Raw genomic sequence first — 21764 nt, 5'->3', positions numbered from 1 at the left:
ACACAAATGCACACATACACACACACAAATCCTGTTTGTTCACTGGGGGTGTAGCCTAGAAAGAGCTGGAACCGGGCTTTGAATAAAAGCCGTGGCTTTTTGAATGGCTGAGCACCACAAGAAAAGGGCTTAGCAGCCAGCTTTGCCATTCTGTATCAACAGCCACTGAGTCTCTCTCACAAATACATGGCCTCTCTCTCTCTCACTAACTCTCTGACAGACACACAAGCACACACACACTGTGTCCCTCTATCGTTGTTTCTGTTAATACAGTCATTGCTAATGCAGTCATCTGCCAACGTATCAGGTCACCTTACACTGCACTTTCCTGCGCAGCATGTAGTGATTGTGTTGAATCTAATTAAAGATGGCTACTTCCTGTTACACCCGGAACAGCTGCCTGTGTGTCTGCAGTAAGGGGCAAAGCCCCAAAGCGGTTCGCATTTTCCACATGCCAGTGGCTTCCAATTACTTTAAAACAGTTTAAAAAACACTGCGGCGGTCGAAACCAACCGGCTTTTGAGGTTTGCTTGTTTCTTTTCTGCTTCTCCTCGGAAACTTTCTCAGACAGGATAAACAAAATAACAAAACCAAAATAGAGCCGGGGACTACCCTATTAGCAGGGATTTCCAGCTAGTCTACCCAAAGGCTGTCTTTCGGCTCATCGAGCACCCGCTGATGATTTATGAAGACGTTGCTAGATAATTATCAAGTCAGTTATCACCGCCAGTCATGTTAATTTGCCAGGTATGCCCTCATTTACCTGTGAATAAAAATGAAAATGGAAAAGATGAATAATGGCGAATGGGGAATTTTAAGAGATGAGTAATTATACCCTATCATCCCTCACCACAACTTTTTTTTTGAAGGATGACGGAACCAGGTGACATGAAGACACTGGCTTGTGGGAGACTCTGTCATCAGTATGCATACGCTTTGTTAAAGTTTACCAGGTAGCCCAGTCATTAGCCATTCAGGTCGAAGATACCAGAAACAAAAGAGAGGTTAGGGCAGTTAATGCCAGGAATGCAACCTGCCGGGTAAGGTCTCTGGAGACCAGTGACTGGCACAATCTCACACACACACACACACACACCCTTTCTGTAACAACCACACAAATTCATAAACACAAAGATCGCACAAAAGTATGCGCTTTCTCTTCTCTCTTTTTCTTTGTACCCTCAAACACTAGCTCGGGAGTGGTTCCTTACGACAAAAAAAAAAACAAAAAATCAGGAAGCTCTAATGTATCACGCAGCACTGGAAATAAAAACAGAAACAATGACCCACATGCACTCACGCAAAGGATATACAACACTGGGCAAGGTAAACTGGGTAGGTCAGCTGCATTGTTTTGTCCCTTTTCTCCCCATCACAAATCCTTTCTCTTCTTCCAGCTTTGTCTTTTTTTCCCATCACCATTCCCTCGTTTTTACACGTATCGCTGCCACTCTCTTTCTTTCCCATTCTTCCCTCCTGCTCCACCTGGTCTTGCAGAAATACACACAAGTGGCCAAAAACACCTCGAAATCTCTTATGTTACAGTCAGTAGATATTACAATCAAATAAAATGCTGGTAGCACAGAAGGCAGCGACTTCTTTGTAATTTGAGCAATTTTTCAAGATAAGGCGGGCAGTCATTTTACGCACTTCTGCGAGACAGGCTTGGTTTGATAGATATCACAAACTAGCCAGTGTCACAGCAATTCATGCTTCACCTTTGCAAAGCCGGGACGACGGCATTGCTCTCCTCCGTGAGACAACTGCATTCTGGACAATCTTTATCATATCACAACTGTTACTGATCTCTGATGGCAAACAACAGCAGACTTTTTGCTGAAAAGGCCTTACGCATTTATTTCAGAATCCAGACTTTATGTCACTTTGGGAAGATTGTGATAGTGGATATACATGTGTTTGTTTGTTTCTTGGCACCTATAACTTAGCGTAAGAGGTAAAGGAGAGGGCGATTGTTATTATTTAAGGACATACTTACAAATAGCTATCTGTGAGATTAGTCACATTCATATGTTTTGGGGTGGAAAGCTCTCTCTCTGTCTCTGTCTCCGTCTCACTCCCTCCCGCCTTGCTGCCACTGAGATTCTTTCTGGCCCCTTATTCTTAATCGCCACTAAGTTAATTAATCTCACACTTGGCCACTGTAATAACTTGACTTGTTAGACCTCTTCCGCGCAAATGGACTTTGCCTCTTTAGCAGCTAAAAGCACCAGTAATGAGCCATCTGAAAAAACACGGCCGTGTCAGTGTTAATATCCGCTCAACCTTTCATAATGTTACAATTACATATTAGCCAAGCGTCCTCCTGTAAATATAGCAACAGAAAAAAAAGTTATATAACTATAACTAACTAACTATATATCAAAGTCTGATGCCATGGAAATTAGCAGAAGGCTCAGAGTAGGAGAGCTGGTTTGACTCATACATGAAATATAATGACTTTTAATCATTTTATTTCACGTATGAGTCAAAGTATAATCAATAATCAAAGTATACGAAAATCTGTGACTTTAACCTTAAAACTAGTACAGACAAAGAACCTTAACATTTATATTGCAAGTAGTGCAAAATGTTGTTCTACTTCCACCACGATGTATTTGATTCAGATTCATATGTTTACTACTAGCAGCATTGTTTTATGACAAATCATAAAAATGTATGTCCGATTATCTATAATACTAATAATAAAAAGGATAGCTTAAGTTGAGTTAATAGGGTAGGAAAAGTTAAAGCCAGACTAAAACTTTTAGTATTTGCACTCCTTGTCCTCAGCCCCGCTCAGCATTATCTGGTCAATCTCATGGTCTGGGATTGTCGAGGTCCCAAACCTTATTACATATTAATGTATTTAACCTATTGAGGAACCACTCAATAGACAGTCACAGCACAGAATCCTGGCGCTGGGCAATTAAAAGAAATTGAGGGATGGACAGACAGACTGCCATCCAAGGCTGTTGGGGTCCATATGGCGGGGGGCATTCAGAGGCGCTCTTCAATTACATAAAGACCTCTGTGCATTGGCATGACACACAGAGGAGCCCAGACAGCAACACCAGAGAAAGAAGGAATAAATCATATTGCACTTAGTAACACACACACACACACACACACATTTATATGCATATACACTAGCGCAGAAAGAGACAGAATGGCAAATACAGAAGTCCCAAATTGCAGACACACAGAGCAGGTCAACAAAGGCACAACAAGATTTTGGATTCACTGTAACATGACAACAGAACCACTTGCATCAACACTCAAGCACCGTGACACACTACAAGCAAGCCCGACTGATCCCAAGCTTGCTTACGGCTCGTCTCCTCTTTCTTCTGAAAGCAGCTCCAATGCAAAAGAAAAAGACTGACTGTACATCAGGACAAGGAAGGTAAGGTAAGGACACTAGCTAAAATAGGTATGTTCAAGGCAAGCTGAGCTTAAATGGTCTGGCTGAAGATGTGTAGATGACAAATGAGATATGTCAGGGGATGGAGAGCTTAGGGTTAAATACCTTTTCTAGCTTTTTTTCACCCCAATTTAAGATATTTTTCATTTTGTCATCTGCCTACCTTGCCCCCACCCCCTCTTCTCTTGGGATGTGTAGGAGGGACATGCACTACCCTAGCTAATGTATTATTCACCCTTCATTGATGTGTAACTAAGCCTGGCAGTTTGGAGGGAGCACGGTGTCACCAATTACACCACACTACCACCACCTACACATACACACAGAAGCTCTAGTCACAAGGCCACCAGGAACCCATTTATTAATGTGCTGACACACAGCACACAGAGCTCGCACACACTGTTTTTCCTGTATCGAAAACATGGGTCTCAGTGTAACATGCGTGTGCGTCACTGTGGTTTACTCATATTTTGGGAATGTGTCGCTGTTATGCGGCCTAAAATCAAAGTCGTTATAACTGACGTTGTTAACGTTGAGGTGAGGACGTCTTTTAAGGTTAGGGTAAGGTTAGGGTAAAGTTAGGGTAGCGGTATGGGTTATTGTTAAGGTTATTGTTAATTACCACATAATAAGGAGAGCAGATTAAATGAAATTATTACTTTTCCCTGTGCTTCTTTAAACATACAAATTTGCGAATGTAATTGCTTTCAGATGCACACAAACAACAGAAAGCTTGTTTCTCACCTGGGCTGTCCAAGTCAAGCAACAGTTAACTTTTTTCATAACTAACCCAAAAGTTTCCCTCACATTCCCACCTGCATTATTGTTATACTTATAACACAGCCTGTGGCAAAGTTAGCTAGTTAAAAAAATAACAATCCCACTGTTTATGCCTAAGCTCACCCATTAGCGCATGTGTTCGGCTGGGTTCAGTTCTGTTGTGGCCTTTGGCGATAAAATCTGAAGGGAATAAACAAGAACGAGGTAAAAGTTTGTTTTTCTCCACAACTGGAGACATGGGAAATGAGATGCACCAAAAATATCAGCTCGTTTCCATCCAGCTTGTGTGTGTTCCCTCTACCTTCAGCACAAATACACTTGGTGGTCCAAGTGAGCTAGGTGGGGTTGGTAGTGCTCCGACCGCAGGGTGTGGATCAGTCCTGACCTGATTAGTCATCATGCCTGACCCTGAACCAGCCAAAGAGGGAAGAATACAAATGAATCTCCAGGACTGCTCGCCAGTAAATTTGACTTGGGACCAGTGTTTATGTGATGCAAACCACACCACACAAGGCCACAGTGGATGAGCCTGCTGACCCTGAACAGTGACTGTGCCATTAAAACCAAAGGGAAAAATGCTCGGGTGTTCGCCGAGTTAAAAGTAAGTAGTTAAAGTAATTGCACGATGGTGTTTAGAGAAGTGATGTCATGCCGTTGGCTTACTTTGATCGATAAGGCGATATAAAGTCAGCAGCGTGCTGTTTCCAACAACCCAAGACAATAATAATTAATAATGACAATTAATCATGCCAGAGTTAAGCTCCTCTTTCCCTGAGCGTACTGGGAAAGTGTTAATATTTCACCAGCATGAAGCTTCTTGTTTTCTTTCGTCAGGTTCTCTTCTTGTCAAGGCTCAACACATCCAGAGTACTCTATTCTTGGGTTAATGAACAGGTGAGGAATTACTTAGACAGATGGAGAAGGAAATTGATTTTTTTAAGTGTCGCCTCATTATCCCATGTGGGGCACTTTATTCAGCACCACAGAAACACAACACCAGAAAACATGGGTTGTGTAACGTCAAGGTCGTATGGTTTGGTGTGTGCATAAACAAAATGGGGGTCAGCGGTTTGAAATTGTCTGGAAGCCTGGCCATTAGTGAGAGACTAATTAGGGGAGACCAAGTGGTTTCCAGTACCGGTCGAAGCCAAGATTCATAAATAAGTAAGTGCAGGGGCAGCTTGGGCGCTTAATTAACAAAGCGTGAAAAAAGGGCGTGAATCCCAAGAGGCACAAACCCAATCTGGTTGCAAGGACGGGCTATCGGCAGCAATCCTGTCTATCTTGGTGGCATTGATTGATAGCAAGCCAAATTGAATCCCCAATCATCACCACCCTTTTAGTTCCTGCACCCTGGGGGATTTACAGAGGCCAAATTTGGCACACAGGGTCATGCTTTTGAGTCCCCTTTTCTGACATCGGTGCCATAAACAGCGCAACCCCCCACCCGACAACCTTTCTCTTGTGTTCACTTGACCATACCCATCTGGCCAGAGGTTATCTGACCCCTGTGTGTGTGTTCTTGCTCACACTTTCATGTCTTTGCCAATTGTTTTCACACTCTTAAGCTGTTTGCCTTGGTATTTAAACCCCAGACACCTCCTGCAACTCACACTTAGAAACCCTCTGCCACCTAAAGCAACATATTAAGTTACAGCCAAGTGAGATGCTATTGTCTTTCTTTTTTCCTTTTTTTTGCAGTCGTTCTTTCTGTCCTAATCTTTTATATTGTTAAAGCTGACAGGCGAAGAACGTGTTTTGTGGAAGAAGGAAAAAAAGCAGTGTGTCACGAAAAGCGACAAGCTGTCATGTAAGCGTTAGGCTTTGAACCTTTTTTTGTTTCTATTTTCTGTATATGGAACACCATTTGGTTTTTGTGACATACAGGACTGTTTCAGTCGGTGGAACGAGCAGAGGTGGTGTACATTCACCACACCTTTCCACTGTATCTTTCTCTCCCTACAGACAATGGGGGAAGTCATCTTGACAATCAAGACCTTATCACACAGTAGGCAACAACAATGGGTCTCCGAGTAGTAAATAGCAACTGTCTCCCAGCTGCTTACTGTCGCTGTTGGGATTTTGATATCACAAGGCCGTGAGATAACAGGCGGAGGAAAATAATACTGTAATTAGGGCCTACTGCAAGTGTGATAAGCTGCAGTCACAGAAGAGGTAACTGAAAAGGGGCAGAGGGAAGAACCACAGAAAAAAAAGCATGAAATAAAGAAAAAAGGGCTAAATAACAGTGTAACTCAGAGATCATGCCTTTAAGCTGAAAGACCTTAAAACTTATGGTTTTATTCTCTAAATTGCTTAGAAGAAAGAAGACAAGCTGTATGGTAGGATAACAATGAACATGGAACAATCTAGAATATAAGTAAGGCTAAATAAAGTGTACAGGCCATCAATGCCAGTTTCAACCAGATGTTTAGAAACCTTCTGATGGATTGACAACCCGTCTACGGAGTTGTCGCCTTTTGCCCAGTGACAGCTGGGATAGGCGCAAACTCAACTGTGACCCTGAACTGGATAAGGGGAAGAAAATGGATGGATGGATGGATGGATGGATGGATGGATGGGTGGATGGAGCTTCTTCCCTTACATATTATTGACCTAATTTTTTTCATGTGTTTTTGACCCCCATTCTGATCATTTCAGTGAATGCATTTCGAAATTGTCGTACAATGCTTCGGTTGATTACTACTGGTCGTTTGCAACATTCATTAAAAAAATCACGAGCACGCCTGTTAAAGGCTGGTTCCTTCAAGTGGGACTATGTGCATGTGTTCAAGGTGCAGAGTTATTGAAAGGCACTAATGGGAAGCAGTGGATCTTCCCTGGTGTAATCTTCTACCTGAGAGGAAATACCGTCGTGTAGTGAAAGCTTTGATGATAGGTTAGTGGCAGAATTCCAAATGATGGGATGATCTTTGTGGTGCTCAAATGGATCTCTCAGATACTACTCCTCCTCTGAAGCTCAGCTCGTCACACTCCTTCCTCCCGGTCTTCTGCTACCTACCTGTCCACTACCATCCTCGTCCATCCTCCCCCTCCCCAAACTCAGTTGAGGCGACCTTGGCTCCCAACAACCTCTGGTCTGCATAGTTGCTTCGCTCAACACCTTTTGAAATGAACTGGCAGCCCAATAAACAGAACTAAGTGGGTTTTGAAAATGAAAACCCTCTGAACCCTCTCTTCTGGCCTGCCTCTCCTTTCTCTGCATGGCCTTGTACACACACACACAAACTGCTTAAACTTTGAGGGGCTTGGAAAAAAAATTATAACCTTTCTGACTTTGACTCAGTGGGGGAGTGGAGCGTGGCGAGAGTTGGACTCATCAAACACATTGCTCCCCTAGCCAAGTTAGAGGCTCAAACTCCAGAGGAGTGTGGGCTAGTTTATGCATCATTGCTACCTTCTATCTGCTATTCCATTTCAGCATCAACAGAATCCACTGTGCTAAACTGTGATTCCCGCTAATGGTAAGATGAACGCTGAATATCGTGTATAATTTTTAGCTTAATTCTTTTTAATCCCTTCTCTTTAATTTAGTTCACATACATAAAGTACATACACAGCTGAACGCTCTCAAACTACATTTCTAGGAAACGAAAGAGAAAAAGAAATGAGGAGTCTTTGAACTGTCTGGATGTTTCAAGCAGACCCTTTTTTTTACTCCCCTCAATCTCTGAGGTCCCCCGCTGCTCTGTTAGGACAGGAAGAAAGAGGCTGATCGATTGGGTCTGACAGAAATGAAATGAATGGAGCCACTCGATTGATTCATTAGCACAGGAGTGAATGAATGTAGATGTGGGCTCTGACCCTAAGAAGCGGGCGTAAGGATCAAGATTTTGTGGGGTTTATGTGCACATGTGTGTCCAGCCGCGTGATTAAGAAACTGTCACCGCTCGTGTTTTCAGTGTGTGTGTGTGTGTGTGAGAGAGAGAGAGAGAAAGGTCACAAGGGATTTCCATAAGGTGTAAGAGGGGAAGGGGAAGCTGTTTATGGCCTGACTTGGCACAGAGGGAGGGGGTCAGCCTATATTGTGTGGTGCTTTCATCTGGCTCATTGCAATTAGTGTTTCACAGCACTTGTCAAATCCCTTTTAAAGTCACAGTCGGCAAGCACCATGACAAACAGGCACGGTGGTACAAAGACACAGAAAAGTGTTTAAAATTGTCCCAAATTAGCAAACTTAGAAATAAACTTTCTTCTAACAGTGAAACACCAGCTTGGTGAGATGAGTGAAGCTGATATCAAAGCCACAGGGTGGCCTCTGTTTCCTTCTTATGCCACATCCACAGCAACAAGCATCGTTTATAGCTCTATGTCATCTACACTTCTACCAAGCGCAGAGGTGTTAGGACAATCTCAGTAACAACATGGCAGCAGCGACACCTCCACATTTGCAAGATTGCCCTGAAATGTTTATTTTTATAACAGTCACTGAGGCTTTTTTGTTCGTTTGATTCTTTTATTTATTTATTTATTTTACATATGCTTCAGCATCCTCTATATGTTGTACTCATTGTATGGCATATTTCAACTTTCATCTCCATTTGATTTTGCAGTGATATCAGTTTGCAGGACTTACTCACAGATAATACGTGGATGCAATGAAATCAGTTCCTGTGTGCAATACAAGAAAAACCAATTAAGCTCGTCTTTCTGTGAGAAAAAAAGAAACCGGAATAAACAAGTTTCTTTAACAGTGAAACACCAACTTTGTGAGATGACTGAAGCTGATATCAAAACCACAGGGTGGCCTCTGTTTCAGCAACAAACATCACTTTATAGCCATATGTGATCTACACTTCTACCAAATGGGCAGGTGTTAGGGCAATCTGAGTAACAACATGCCAAAAGTGACGCCTCTACATTTGTAAGATTGCCCTCATGAAACAACAGTCGTTGTGGCTTTTCTTTTTTACCTTTTCTTCAGCGTCCTCTAAATATTGCACTCACTTGGAACATAAAAGTCACGGTGTCACTGAAACTCTGTTTCACTGTGAGCCGAGGTTAAGTAAATGCTCCCCACAGCCGGCAGTGTCTGAAGGGAAGCTGCAGTGTGGAACTGTGGAGATTATGTAAAAATATGGACATCGGGTCACATGTTATTGCTGCTTCTGTCACCCAAATGTGTTGGTTTCACCCACCCTGTGCGAGCCGTGCTGGAGAGCGTGTTTAAGATGTTCGGAGTGAATTGGATGAGCTGTTGATAAGAGAGCAGGGATCTAGTTAAACCCGCCGCCATTCTCCAGAAGACGAGAGAAAAAAAGGGGAGAAATATTTAATAGAGGTGGGGAGTCTTCCTGGGTCTTCTGAAGTGTAGATGAAGTGTGGGCGGTTAGTGTTTTTGACACCCAGGATGAGAAGTGGGGCACAATATGTTGTAATAGAGTTCTACTGCAACACTGTACTCAGTGTGAGCAGGAGCACTCCTGCGCAGACCTCTTACCAAGTAAAATATACACTCCTGTTCTCACACATGCATTATGGTTAATTACAGTGGACATTTGAGCCCATCACATCAGTTCTGACTACAGCTGTTCCTTTGAAACTGTGCCTATCATCACACATAGGCTTGCTCAGGATGGCTATTTGAAAATTAGCAAAAGCTGTTTCCCTGCTCTTGAAAAGGAATAAGGGCCTGGAGCTAGGCTGTCTGCCACAAAATGTCTTACCATTAACCACCCAGCTATGGTTAAACTCAACAAAGAAATCTCCCTCCCCGCTTCCTGCATCTCTGTTTCCTTCTTACATTTAACAAGGCCAGCAAAGGCTGAAACCAGGTAATGTGGCCTTTATTCCCCCTGAAGGCACGCTGTTTTACAGCTGTGTCCACTCTCCCGACAGATGTAACTAGCCATTTTCAAAGACAAATATCAAAGATCTCTTTTCTGCTCCATTGGCAAAAATTTGTTACAAGAGCCTGTAGCTCGTAAAGAAATGGTAGGAGGATGCCCTGAGGTGGATCAAACTGCTGCGAGGAGAAGTCCGCTCCTTTAAACTCCACCTTTCAAACCTCCCGCTGACCCGGTCTTTTTCGACTCTCTGACAGGCAAGAGGCACGTTAGCTTTTTATGTTTACTATTTGTCGTCTCTCATAAGCAGACTGAGTCTTAAATGCAAACACCACTCATCTACAGATTAGCCATATGGGACAAAATGGAGTCATGCACACATCAGTCACCCACTGTGCCCTAAATCTGCTCTGCTTGTGAGTTTTTACATGTGAGCCTTAGAAAAGTTGCCAAAGTTTCTTTATAAATATGCACATCCTCTTTTATGATATACTTTGTTTTCCCCGCTGGAATAGGACAAGCTCTGGGCTTTGATTGTTCAGCTACTGAACAAGACTAGCCTTAGGCAGAGAGCCCCACATCAAAATCATACAAAAAGTCCCCCTCATGACCTCTCGATAGGGATCACACGACGTGGGCTGAGCGTGGGTGGAAAGCACAGCAGATACTAACTCACCTATAATATGAACATTCTGACACATGGTCATTTGAGTAGCAGACAGAGGCTATAAAATGTCATCTCAGAAAGCCATTATTATTATTAAGTTAACGTTTTTCTAACAGTATTCAAGTCATTATCATAAGTCAGTTAAACACAGCGGGGGGAATATCCCACTCATGTGCTTCCTCATCTGATTTATAGGGTTTTCTCTGTACTGCTGCAGAGTCAAAGCACCTCGAGAAAACTGTTGTTGTGATTTGGCGCTTTAGTTTTATATATTTAAAACTGAATCAATGAATCAACCATCAGCTTACACATTAAAGGGTTAATATGCAGGGAGTTTGCAGGACAAAAGTCATCAGGTTATATAAAAGTTTGAAATAATATAAATATAGTAGAGATCTTATTTTTAATATTTGACAGTTGTTTTTAAAAACTAGGTTCTCATTCAAAAAAATATCAGCATTGCTGGATGTTGAGTGCCTCCATCTCTCAATGCAGTCAAAACATTTCTTAAAAAAACAAAAAAGTTAGTTGAGACTGTACACATGGACAAACTGTACCTCCAGCAGTGCACACACAGACCCTCCCCAACCCCTGTAATCTCCCAAATACACTCCTCTCGCGTAGATCAACAGCCCATCTTGCCCCTCGCCCATAAGTGAAAAATCTCTCCTTGCTCTCCTTTTCGTTCCCTGTGTCTGTGTGTGTCTCTTTTCCTTTCTCTCGTGTTCTGCTTGGCTAAATATAGACAGCAGCAGTGTGTCTGTGTGGTGGGCTGGCCCAGACACATTCACCCTCCCCTTCTTGCTCTCCACACTGAGTGTCAAAGACCTGCCATCCCACAAGGCCACTCTGTTGGAGACCAGGAAAGACTGTGCGCACAGTGCCATATGCAAGGAAATCCATACACAAAAACTGTACGCACACATTTTGTTTGGCATAAAAAGAGATCTGGAACAACCTCTTGTAAAACTACCATCAATTCTGAATACTTACAAGTGCTTGTTTACATTAACGTAACAACAAGTCCTCACGGCAGTAATGTGAGAAGGATAAACCCAGTTAAACATCATACACGCGTTTATTCGTGTGATTATATTCGTCATGCTTTCTGTGCGGTAAAATATTTTACGTGCTTTACTTCACTTAATAGTGCATGTGTCTATATAACATTCTTGTAATCACAAGAATGTTATATAAACTCGACTAATGGCACTGTCATTCATTAACAGTGCCGTGTACATGTCCAATATAAATATTTGGTGAATCTGAGGTGGATATAAACATAGTCGCTGATATGATAAACACTGCTTAGTGGGATTATTGTAACTATATTTTAAGGCAAAGTAGTCACAACCTAGAGAAACTATTATATTTCTGTAATTGTTTTACTTATATGTCTGAACTGGTAAAGTTTTGTTGAAGCTGAAGCTAAGCTGCTGCCTGCATCCATGTTCTAAAGCCCTAAGCAAACATAGGAAAATTTACTTGGTCACACTCTGTTGTGTCACATTGAGGTTCATATTCATTAATTGTTCTTCACTGTAGTTCCTCAGAAAAAAATATCCTGTTTTGACTATATCCCTATTTGCATCCTTGCTGCCTTATTTTGACTAGTAATCCTCGTTCATTCACTTCCTGGTGTATGAAGGCTCATGCAGGCCTGACATGGCTGCCGCTTGTCTGCATGTGAAATTCCAGCTCGGTGAATCTTTCCATGCCGCCGTCAGAGCCATGAACCGCCCTTCGGTGTGCATGAGTGCTCCTGCAGGCCCGCTGCATCTGTAAAGTCTGTCAGCTCTGTTGCCCTCTGGGTTGCTGATCCAAATCCAACCCCACACCCTGAAAACCACCAGACTGCTCCCCTGTACCATCATATCCCAACTCCCTACATGTCGTCATCCACGCGCCATTTCTTCCCGAGCGCCTGAACCTATGTCAGAATGCATCTGTTCAACGCGGCTCCAGCCTAGCATACGACCTGCAGACGGTCTGGGATCCCTGTTGGCTGATTGACTGGCATAACTGCCTCTTATGACTTTATCATTTCTTTTGTTTGTTGTTCAAAACATTGAAAAATGTAAATAGGATGAGATCATCATGCCGTGCAGCATGCAATTCTGAAGAGAGCATTACCAATGAGAGACAGAGCCCCAAAATAATAGATAGATAGATAGATAGATAGATAGATAGATAGATAGATAGATAGATTACAATAACAATAATAATAAATTATATATTTAATGTATACTTATATATAATAAATTATAATTATTATTATTAGTACTAATAGTAGTAGCAATAGCACTGCTACTATTTGAATTGCATTTTGGAGTATATTTCACAACATACAGTCTTCCTTCATCGGGCCAATTGATTCAGGACATATCGACAATTATCCTTATGCGTTGTTTATTACCTTTAGCCAGTGTTCCGAATCAAATCTGAATCTGTGGTTTTGAAAGGCTGAGCAAGGGCGAATGGCTAGATCAATAAGACCGCATTAATTAAGACTTTACGCATTTCTTGTGTTGAGGGTGTCCATCTGTGCGTCTATGTTTTATTCATCTTATATATCTTTCATAATCGCATTAAGATAGATAGATCTTGTCCCCTTGTAGAATGATTGATTAGCAGAACTGACGCTTTTATTTTGCAAATTCACTTTCACGCCTCTTTAGCGCCACATCCACTTAGCCCTTCAATGGTCTCTGTGATAGGCACCATAGGGTCACTAATATGTCCTTTTGTTACTTCAATAGTGACCTTAAACAGATTTGTTCAGTAAATTTGCTTTTGAATGTTATGTAGACGAGCTCCGGAGGAAAAGTTTGACTTAGCTGCTTCACTGGGAGTCCCGCTCAGGCCACACAGACTGACCCTGCGCCCTTAAATAAAGCCCGGTGTATGTAGGCCTTGGGACAGCTAGTCCCGGCCAGAATGGCCCAATTACTCTCTTTATTACGAAGGTTAGTTGCGTTTCAGCAAGATGTGGTCACCTGAAATCTGTACACGGGTAAAGTGAGAAATATCAATCAAGCAGTCACATGACCAAAGGAGGAGAAAGAAATCAAGTTCGATAAGACTCAAGCGTTTACAGTATGGACAGAGTTTACGCATATTTTTTATGCATGTGTTGTTAATATATTAATCACCACCTGGAAATGATAATTAAATATATATACATAAAAAATGTTTATGAGGACTAGGGGGACTCCCCTGCTGGAAAAAAAAGTGCGAGAATAAATCACGGGAGAGAGTTTGATGAGAAATGTGCCAACTGCAAACAGGCACAGGAAAGCTCCCGTGGAGGTGTGATCTCACCCACATAAAAACATAAACATGTGCGCTACAAAGCCCTTGCTTGTGCGTAATCAGTCGTCGAAACACACAGCCATAAATAGAAAAAAAAAAGACTAGGGAACTCTCTGTCGCTGTTTATGTGGCTTCAGCTAACAATAAAAAAAACGGTTTAAATTTAGTAAAACATTAGTTCCAGTGGGTCCAGTGTTTGAGTTTAGAGAAAAATATAATAAGAAAGAATAAGAAAAAAATCTGACCTGCTCTTAAGACACTTGTACAGTATTAGCGGGGTGTTTTGCCTGTCCCGAATATCACCAGGAAGCCCGTTCATACTTTTTTGTGCCTTCATTCTCCCAAAACGTCTGCGCACTAAATAGCACAATTATCGACGCAATTTGTCTCCTCAGCACACTGCTAAGCACCCCAAAGTTCAAGGCCACGGTAGCATCCGCCGAGGACGACCCAAAACGCCAGGGCATCAATCAACCCCGACATAAACACAGGTTAATGGTTTCATCTCTTATTTAACTGAGATACAATTAAGACACTTAACCCATCTGAGTAGTCCAACCCATAACAAAGATTACATAAAATTCAATAGCATAAACAACTCTTATGTTAAGGTTTCGTGTACAGCCACATTAAGAAAATTACCAAAAGTATCAAATCCAGCAAGAAAACAACCGTCATGCTCTTACGTGCCTGATGTGCACCACATCAAACACCCAATCAGTTAAATGAGGTATGCTGAATGAGGAGTCAAATTAATGTTTTGCGCTGATGTTGCCACGGAGAACTCAGAAACCCTGGGTTTAACTGTCCCATAATTACACGATTACAAATAAACTGAATTTATACTGTTGAAGACCTTGGGAGTGACTTTTATCCTACATGGCTTTTTAAAATATCAAATGTAAAACCAAAGGGTCAAAAAGAAAACATGAAATAATTAACAGCCTTTTCCGCGGGCAGTGTGACCCCGGGACCGGAGAGGCGCACAGTGAGCCTGGGCAAACGTCCCCCCGCCGGGCCGCTTGTTGCTCCCTAACTCGCCATAAACCCATATATCCCAGAAAGAAGTCCTAGCAGCAGCCATAAATCATCCGGCTGTATTACAAGCTTAGGTAAACCCCCAGCCAGGTCAGTAGAGCAGAGTTTATGGCATCACTTAGGTAGGGAATAGATTATTCTAACAAAATACATCAACTTCAAGCAGTGCGAAGGAAAACTTTCTGCTTTTGTTAAGGCCAAGCCCTCTCTCGCTCTGTCTCCCTTTCCCGGCTCACTCCCGGTGTCTACCTCTTTACCCCACAACTTTTGCACGACAGGAATCCACTCATCCATTCAAAGCCATATGTTTTAAGTCAGTGGTTCCTCACTGGGGTCCGGTGAGGTACAGGGGCCACTAAGTGGCATTCAAGGTTCCTTAGAAGAAGAAAAAAAAGATATATGGGACTTTTTTAAAAGATTTGGAAATAGATATTAGAATTTGATTATTCTAATAAAAGATTTTCAGTGAAAATATTTCTTTTTTTTAAAATCACAGTCTACTTTGGTCTTCTTTTGTGTAGAATTAATTAAATAAATGAATAAAACCAAACAAAATACATCTTAACCGGTAACCATACTGTTACTAAAGTCACTCTTATTAACTGAGTTTTGACTCTAGGTCCTGACCGAGCAAATATTACTACGTGGAAATGAGAATAATTGGTTCTGAAGAGTTCAAGAAAGTGTGGGATATAAGAATTTCTTAAATTGCGGACAACATGGATTGAGAGCCATCTCAGAGGCTGTAAAACAATCTTCATTTAGAATAATTTGTGTTTGTATTAGTTTAGCAGACAAAGCGACTTTCCACTGCAGTTAAATAAATAAATAAATAAAATTAAACTCTTTTTTCCGTGCAGCCTGCTGTCAGTTTTTTTTTTTTAATCAAAGGCCCTGTGTATCTACAGCAGGGTAGTTTATTCGTAGTGTAAATCTGGTGCGCCACTTGTATTTCAAACAATCGGTGACAAATCGGCAGAAAGTAAAATGTACCTTGGGGAAAAAATATCCATCAGCAACAACCTTTTCTCAGTTTCTGAGAGTGAAAAAACAAAAACTTCAGACGTTATGTGGACAGGTGGAGAAATAAGCTGAGATCGAGACGCGTTTGCTGAGCCAGTGGCCCACTGTCCTACTTTCCTACTGGCATCACAAGCCAACCGGGAGCCTCGCCTGGGCTCCGACATTCATACTCTCAAGCTTTAGGCCTCTTTCAACCTTATTTCGACAAGTCCATTTTTTTTAAATTCCCAAACATCGCAGAGTGAAACAAAGTACGGGGAAGACGTAATAGAAGAGCGGGACAGTCGTTTACATCGCTGGGAAAAACGACAGATGGAATTTCTCATTGATTTTACGCACTGCAAACATCCACACAGAGCTAAGACAGATGAGCTGTCAGAGGAAACTGATAAAAATATATAACTGAGGATTACCAAATTCATATCACGTTAATGAAAAGACAATAAATAAAATAAAAACATCTGATAAAACTAAAATAATAATTACTGTAAGGATGAGAGAAGAGACAACTTATCAGTTATAAAAATGACTTTACCAAATCACACGTCGCGTTTCAGATATTTCAGATTAATAAAAAAAAATATTCAAAATGTGGGTTATGATTCAATCCCCTCCCCTTCTTTTGAAGCGCACATAAATATACGCATAGTCCAGATGTCAGAAGGCCACACACCGAAGCAATCCCTTAAAATGCACGCAGTTGACCTGGGGAAAGTGCTGTGTGTGTGCGTGGGGGGAAAGCCGCGACTCCCCAGTGAGATACAGTGTGGAGCTAATGTCCTTAAATGACAAAGAAAGCACTGGCAGCCCTCACAATCCTGTGCTCCAAAAAAGAATACACAACGATCGTTGAAATGGATGAGCTTTCGTGGACGCACAACAATTGAATCCTGTAAAGTCAGTAATTTCATTAGAGATGCTTAAAAAAGAAAGAACGAAATCAGCCACGGCTGGTCACTTCCAAAATGAAATTAATTCGGGGGGTAGAAATGGAATCATGATTTGTTTTGGGTAAGGCTACATGAGCTTTAGGGTGCAGTGCCCAGCCTTTAAGAGGCACGGGTGCGGACTCGCTTGGTGTGGAGAAATATTAGGCTTCAGGAAAGCTGCAACATGAAACCTCCAGAACAGTTAAAATTTCTTACCTTCCACGGCAGACACCACAGGCAGCAAGAGGCTGCATAAAAGCAGAAAGTAATCCATTGTCATAAAGCGGTCAGGTCGGACATGTAAATAGACCCACGGCAGAGAGGGTGAGGAAGGAATACAATCCTGGGTGATCCGACGCTCCACGCACCCAGTCCCGTCCCGGTCCCCGCTGTGTCAAACCTCCAGGACCAGAGTTACCTCCATTCACCAAAACACATAGAGGTGAGAGTTCAGATCAAATATCGCCTTTGATATAAAATATTTCAGCCCTTCTCCCCTTTTCAGTGATTTCCAAAGTGCCTTATTAAACCAGGGAAAAGACAACAGGCGCAAGTCTCACGGCCCCTTCCCCTCGCATTGAGCGAATGCACTGAAAACAGGTAGTCCAGCCCGTGGTCACCATCCGGAGAATATTTCCAGCAGCGTTTGGATGATACTCGGTAACAAAAAAGAAAGAAAAAATGGAAATGCCAACCTTCTCCGAGAGATCCAAGCACTTTCTCTATAGTCAGAGCAGAGGCAGAGATAGCGGCAGTGCTGTCAGGATCATGCTGTATAGTCCCATACGTGCACGCTCACGTGCGTCAAGTGGTATTCCTATAAGGAGAGAGCCGCGGTTTATAGATATTTATTCCCTGAGCGAATTTATCGGCTTTGGCTGCCGCGTAAACCGTCTTGTTTCGCTCGGCTTGTGCACTGGAATGAAGCACAAGGCGGTGGATGAATAAGGAGAGGAGAGAGAGGGAGAGAGTGAGCGAGCGAGCGAGCGAGACCTAGGGGGGGACCAAGAGGAGGGGTTACGGCTGAAGCAGCTGCACTGAAAAACTCTACCTTGACAATCATTTACTTTCCACATTTATTCTAAAATAAAAATCTGTGTCTGCTCCAAATAAGAATGCATCGCTACATTTTTCTGCACTTATCTCCGGAGCAGCCTTTGTTTGTGCCACATCCACAATAAAGCAAACACAGGAGACGGTTTCTCTGCTTCTCTGCCAGATGTTTAACTGTGTAGTGACTACCTATAAGAAGCTTTAACAGTCTTATACAATGGCAGCTTTGTTAACTTGATGTTTTTTTTAAATTCTAGTTTACTTTTTTCTGCAGCGGGTCACTGACTTGGCTTAGAGCGCATGTAAAAGCATGGACACACAGCGCCCCCTTGCGGGTCGCTTCCGTTTCGATGAATAGGGTCTGATTAAAACTTCTTTCTCCTCAATTATTTGACTCCAGAGCACTTATACATTCCGGGGAATTTCCGTCGGACTTTAACTGTTTTTTTCTCAGATATATTAAAAAGGACCTCGCCTGTTTTCAAATTCGGTGCCTTGGACATTACATCTTGGTTTTTATTTGAAAGTGTACACGCATGAATAAAAAGCGATTTAGTGATTGTATTCAAGTCGGAAAGGCAAATAAAGGTGATAAAAGTTTTTCTCCAATTTTCGATTTAGGAAACGTCGGCATCGGACTTTTCTTTGAGATTTAAAATAATAGCAAAAATGGAAAAACTTATAAAGAAACGGAGCCCTTAACTTGAGCTGAACATTGAACAGCCCCCGTATGTAAATCGCTTCTCTGTGTTTATAATTCAATGAGACATTTAACTCAATTGGTCGGGCAAAATGTTGCCAGCAGCGGTTTTTGTTTCCTTCGGGACCATGGAGCTACTATTTACTTTCCCTCTTCCCTGGATAAGTTAAGCAGAGGGCATCTGTCACGAGCGGGCTTTTCCAGCCTTTCTCCTCAAGCTCCCTGAATCTACAGCCGTTCTGTCATGCTGCTACCATGTTGTTTTATTCTCAAAACACCAGTAAACAGAGGGGTTTGAAATAAGTTTACGTTCCACTCGGAAGTGAGGTCGCTTTTTATCTCACAGGGAAATGATTTCCTTTATGCACCATTTGTCAGTTTTAGGGGTCATTACAGCACTTTGAATTAACGGAAATAGCCATTTGGTCATTTGCACAAAAACTGTGATTTATTGATTAATTATAGGAAACTGGTACTTACTTTAGAGGTGAGTAAAACTGTGTCTTGTTTGTTATTTTATGCTTAGTAATAATTATATGATGCCAGAGATGTTAGAGAATGTTCTCCACTGAACAGTTATGTAGTGGGCGATTAAATAGCGTAACTACAGTGTTGTTACCACGCTGTTTTCTCTCGTGTCTTTGGAGATAAGGGAGTGATCTTGCTTACACTGGTTTATTCTACTCGGAACTAATAGTGCTTTTGCTGCTACACAATGAAGCCAAAGTGAAGCTAAATGAGGGGTTTGTCATCATTAGTGTAGAGTTGTAAAGCAATTGTGTGCCATATCCTGAGAACTGCAGTCAGACACATGAGACAATGTTTTCCTGCGTGTGTTAGGTCGCCAGCGTCGATGGGACTGTTGCTATTTATTTGTATATTTATTTATTTAAAGACTTCATTTTCCACATATTTTGGAATTTGTGGAATTTAAGTTTGCTGTTGTCATCAACAAGCAGTTGAATACATTAAAAGCTAAGACATTTTATTTTAATTATTTGGTAATTAAGCATTTATCATTATGCAATATTCTGTGAAATTAGAAGTTAGACATTTTCTCAAAATTTAGATTTTAGCTTGTAAACCTAAACAACAGCAGTTTACACCACTGTTAGCATAGCACTCTTTTACTTTTGTTGTTTAATGTAATTTTGTTTTTAATGTATAATGTATTCAATGAATTGTTCTAACATGTAAAACTGAATTAAAGTTTAACTTTTTTAATTTTGATTTTCAGTTTTTCAGGTGTTTTTTTTTCAGGAATTATGAGAAAAACGTTGTTTATATGAGATTACAAAAAGTTCACAAAGGGGTTGGATTTATGTATGAATACTCTCTTACTCTCTTACATTTACTCCGTATAAGACAGTAATAAAACTCTATATGAGACTTTTGCAATATTTCCTTCAGATAATTATTAATAATTTTTTGTTTCTCCTCTTTTGGTAACACAGCAACTCAACATATAAGGATCCACACATCCACACAAAGCAAAATAAATGCTCTTCATGCTCTCTATATGAAAGTTAATTTTAAAACAGCATGTACTCTCAGACTTACTTTTGCAAGAAAATATTCCATATTTCTGTGCAGTAAAATTTCTTTGGCATTTAAAGTTCCCTATATTATGGGTTAGGGCTCACTGACACAAAATTTGTCCATTTCCAATAAGAATTCCTGTATACCTCACAATGACATAGTCCATTTGAAAGGAAAATCATTTTACAAGTTTAGCAACGTGGGTAGAAGGATCTGCGGTGGCTTCAAAGAAGACTTTTCATTGCCAAAAGCCACTGAAGCCCAGACTCTCCTGCCTGCTCGCTATTAATGGGCAACTTGAAGCACACAAGTTCATGACTACCACCTTTGTTACTTTTATGTGCTTCTAACTTCTCTTTGCAGGAAATGAGGAGCAACTTTGTAAAGGAAAGAAAAACATAATTATAACTTCAAAATTATGAATGTTTAGCTGCATTTATTTTTAAAGAATTTTACAAGTACTACTTTTCACTGTTGATTTTCTCTCTTTCTGAAGATCACAGAGCACAAATCGTGGTCTACGATAAGCAAAAGAGTGCCAGGACAAGTTTTAGAGAACCCTCGTGTTTGGCAATGTAAAAAGATAAAGATAAATGTGTCAAACCATAAATATAGTCTTGATATAAACCAACAGACTTTGGAGGAGGGGGTGTTTTTTTCCACATTAATATATGTATATATATACACTTCACCCGTTGCCTACTGGTGGTGGTCAGAGGGCCCGGTGGTGCCAGTGTCCGGCAGCCTCGCCTCTGTCAGTGCGCCCCAGGGCAGCTGTGGCTACACTGTAGCTTGCCATCACCAGTGTGTGAGTGTGTGGATGACTGAATGTAGTGTAAAGCGCTTTGGGGTCCATAGGGACTAAGTAAAGCGCTATACAAATACAGGCCATTTACCATATATTATTATTATGATATATATATATATATATATATATATATATATATACTGAGGACAGGATAATAGCAGGATACTTCACAGTTTTTCAATGTTTGAAAATTGAAATTGTTAAGATAAGATAAGATACCTTATTAGTCCCACAAGTGGGAAATTTCATGTCCTTTATCTTCCCAAACATAACCTCAAACAAATACATATACAGACATACTCTCCACAAACAAAGAGGGAAACAGTCCACTAAGTCCTGAGAGCGTCACAACAGCACCTGGCACACATTAGAAACTCAGTAAGTAAAGTGGCAGACATTTTACTGCCATATGGAAATTTCTCAAGCTTACACCTACTGAGCCCTCGCCAGACCCTCACTAACCTCATCCATCCTTCCTCCCACTCATCTTGTGCCAGGGTAACAGTGTCTCTACTTTCTGTTTTAAAGCAGCTCTGCACAGACGCACATAAGCATTGCAAAAAAGACCTTTTATTATACACAATGAACTTCCTTCACAAATCACACGCATGGGTGCAAGCACAAACACGCACGGTCACCCCTCTAGCATGTATAAAACTAATGCAGACACACACTACACACACACAC

The 21764-nt window shown here is 41.4% G+C and overlaps 1 protein-coding gene across 5 annotated transcripts in view; it reads right to left on the bottom strand.

Annotated features, from left to right (window-relative positions):
• LOC120733844 (ephrin type-B receptor 3-like) overlaps positions 1-17929 on the bottom strand; it is a 59420-nt gene extending 41491 nt beyond the window's left edge. For 2 of the 5 annotated variants that reach the window (XM_040032308.1, XM_040032341.1), the window contains exon 1: positions 17194-17929. In XM_040032308.1, the coding sequence (XP_039888242.1) occupies positions 17194-17257 (64 nt within the window). In that variant the 5' untranslated portion in view covers positions 17258-17929. The remainder of the gene's footprint in view (positions 1-17193) is intronic. The other 3 variants (XM_040032316.1, XM_040032331.1, XM_040032321.1) reach the window with 2 other exon arrangements.
• Positions 17930-21764: the final 3835 nt, after the last annotated feature.

This window comes from Simochromis diagramma, unplaced genomic scaffold, assembly GCF_900408965.1.
Source record: "Simochromis diagramma unplaced genomic scaffold, fSimDia1.1 OVJJ01000334.1, whole genome shotgun sequence".
NCBI classification, from domain to species: Eukaryota; Metazoa; Chordata; class Actinopteri; order Cichliformes; family Cichlidae; genus Simochromis; species Simochromis diagramma.
This window is presented reverse-complemented; position numbering and strand designations above follow the sequence as displayed.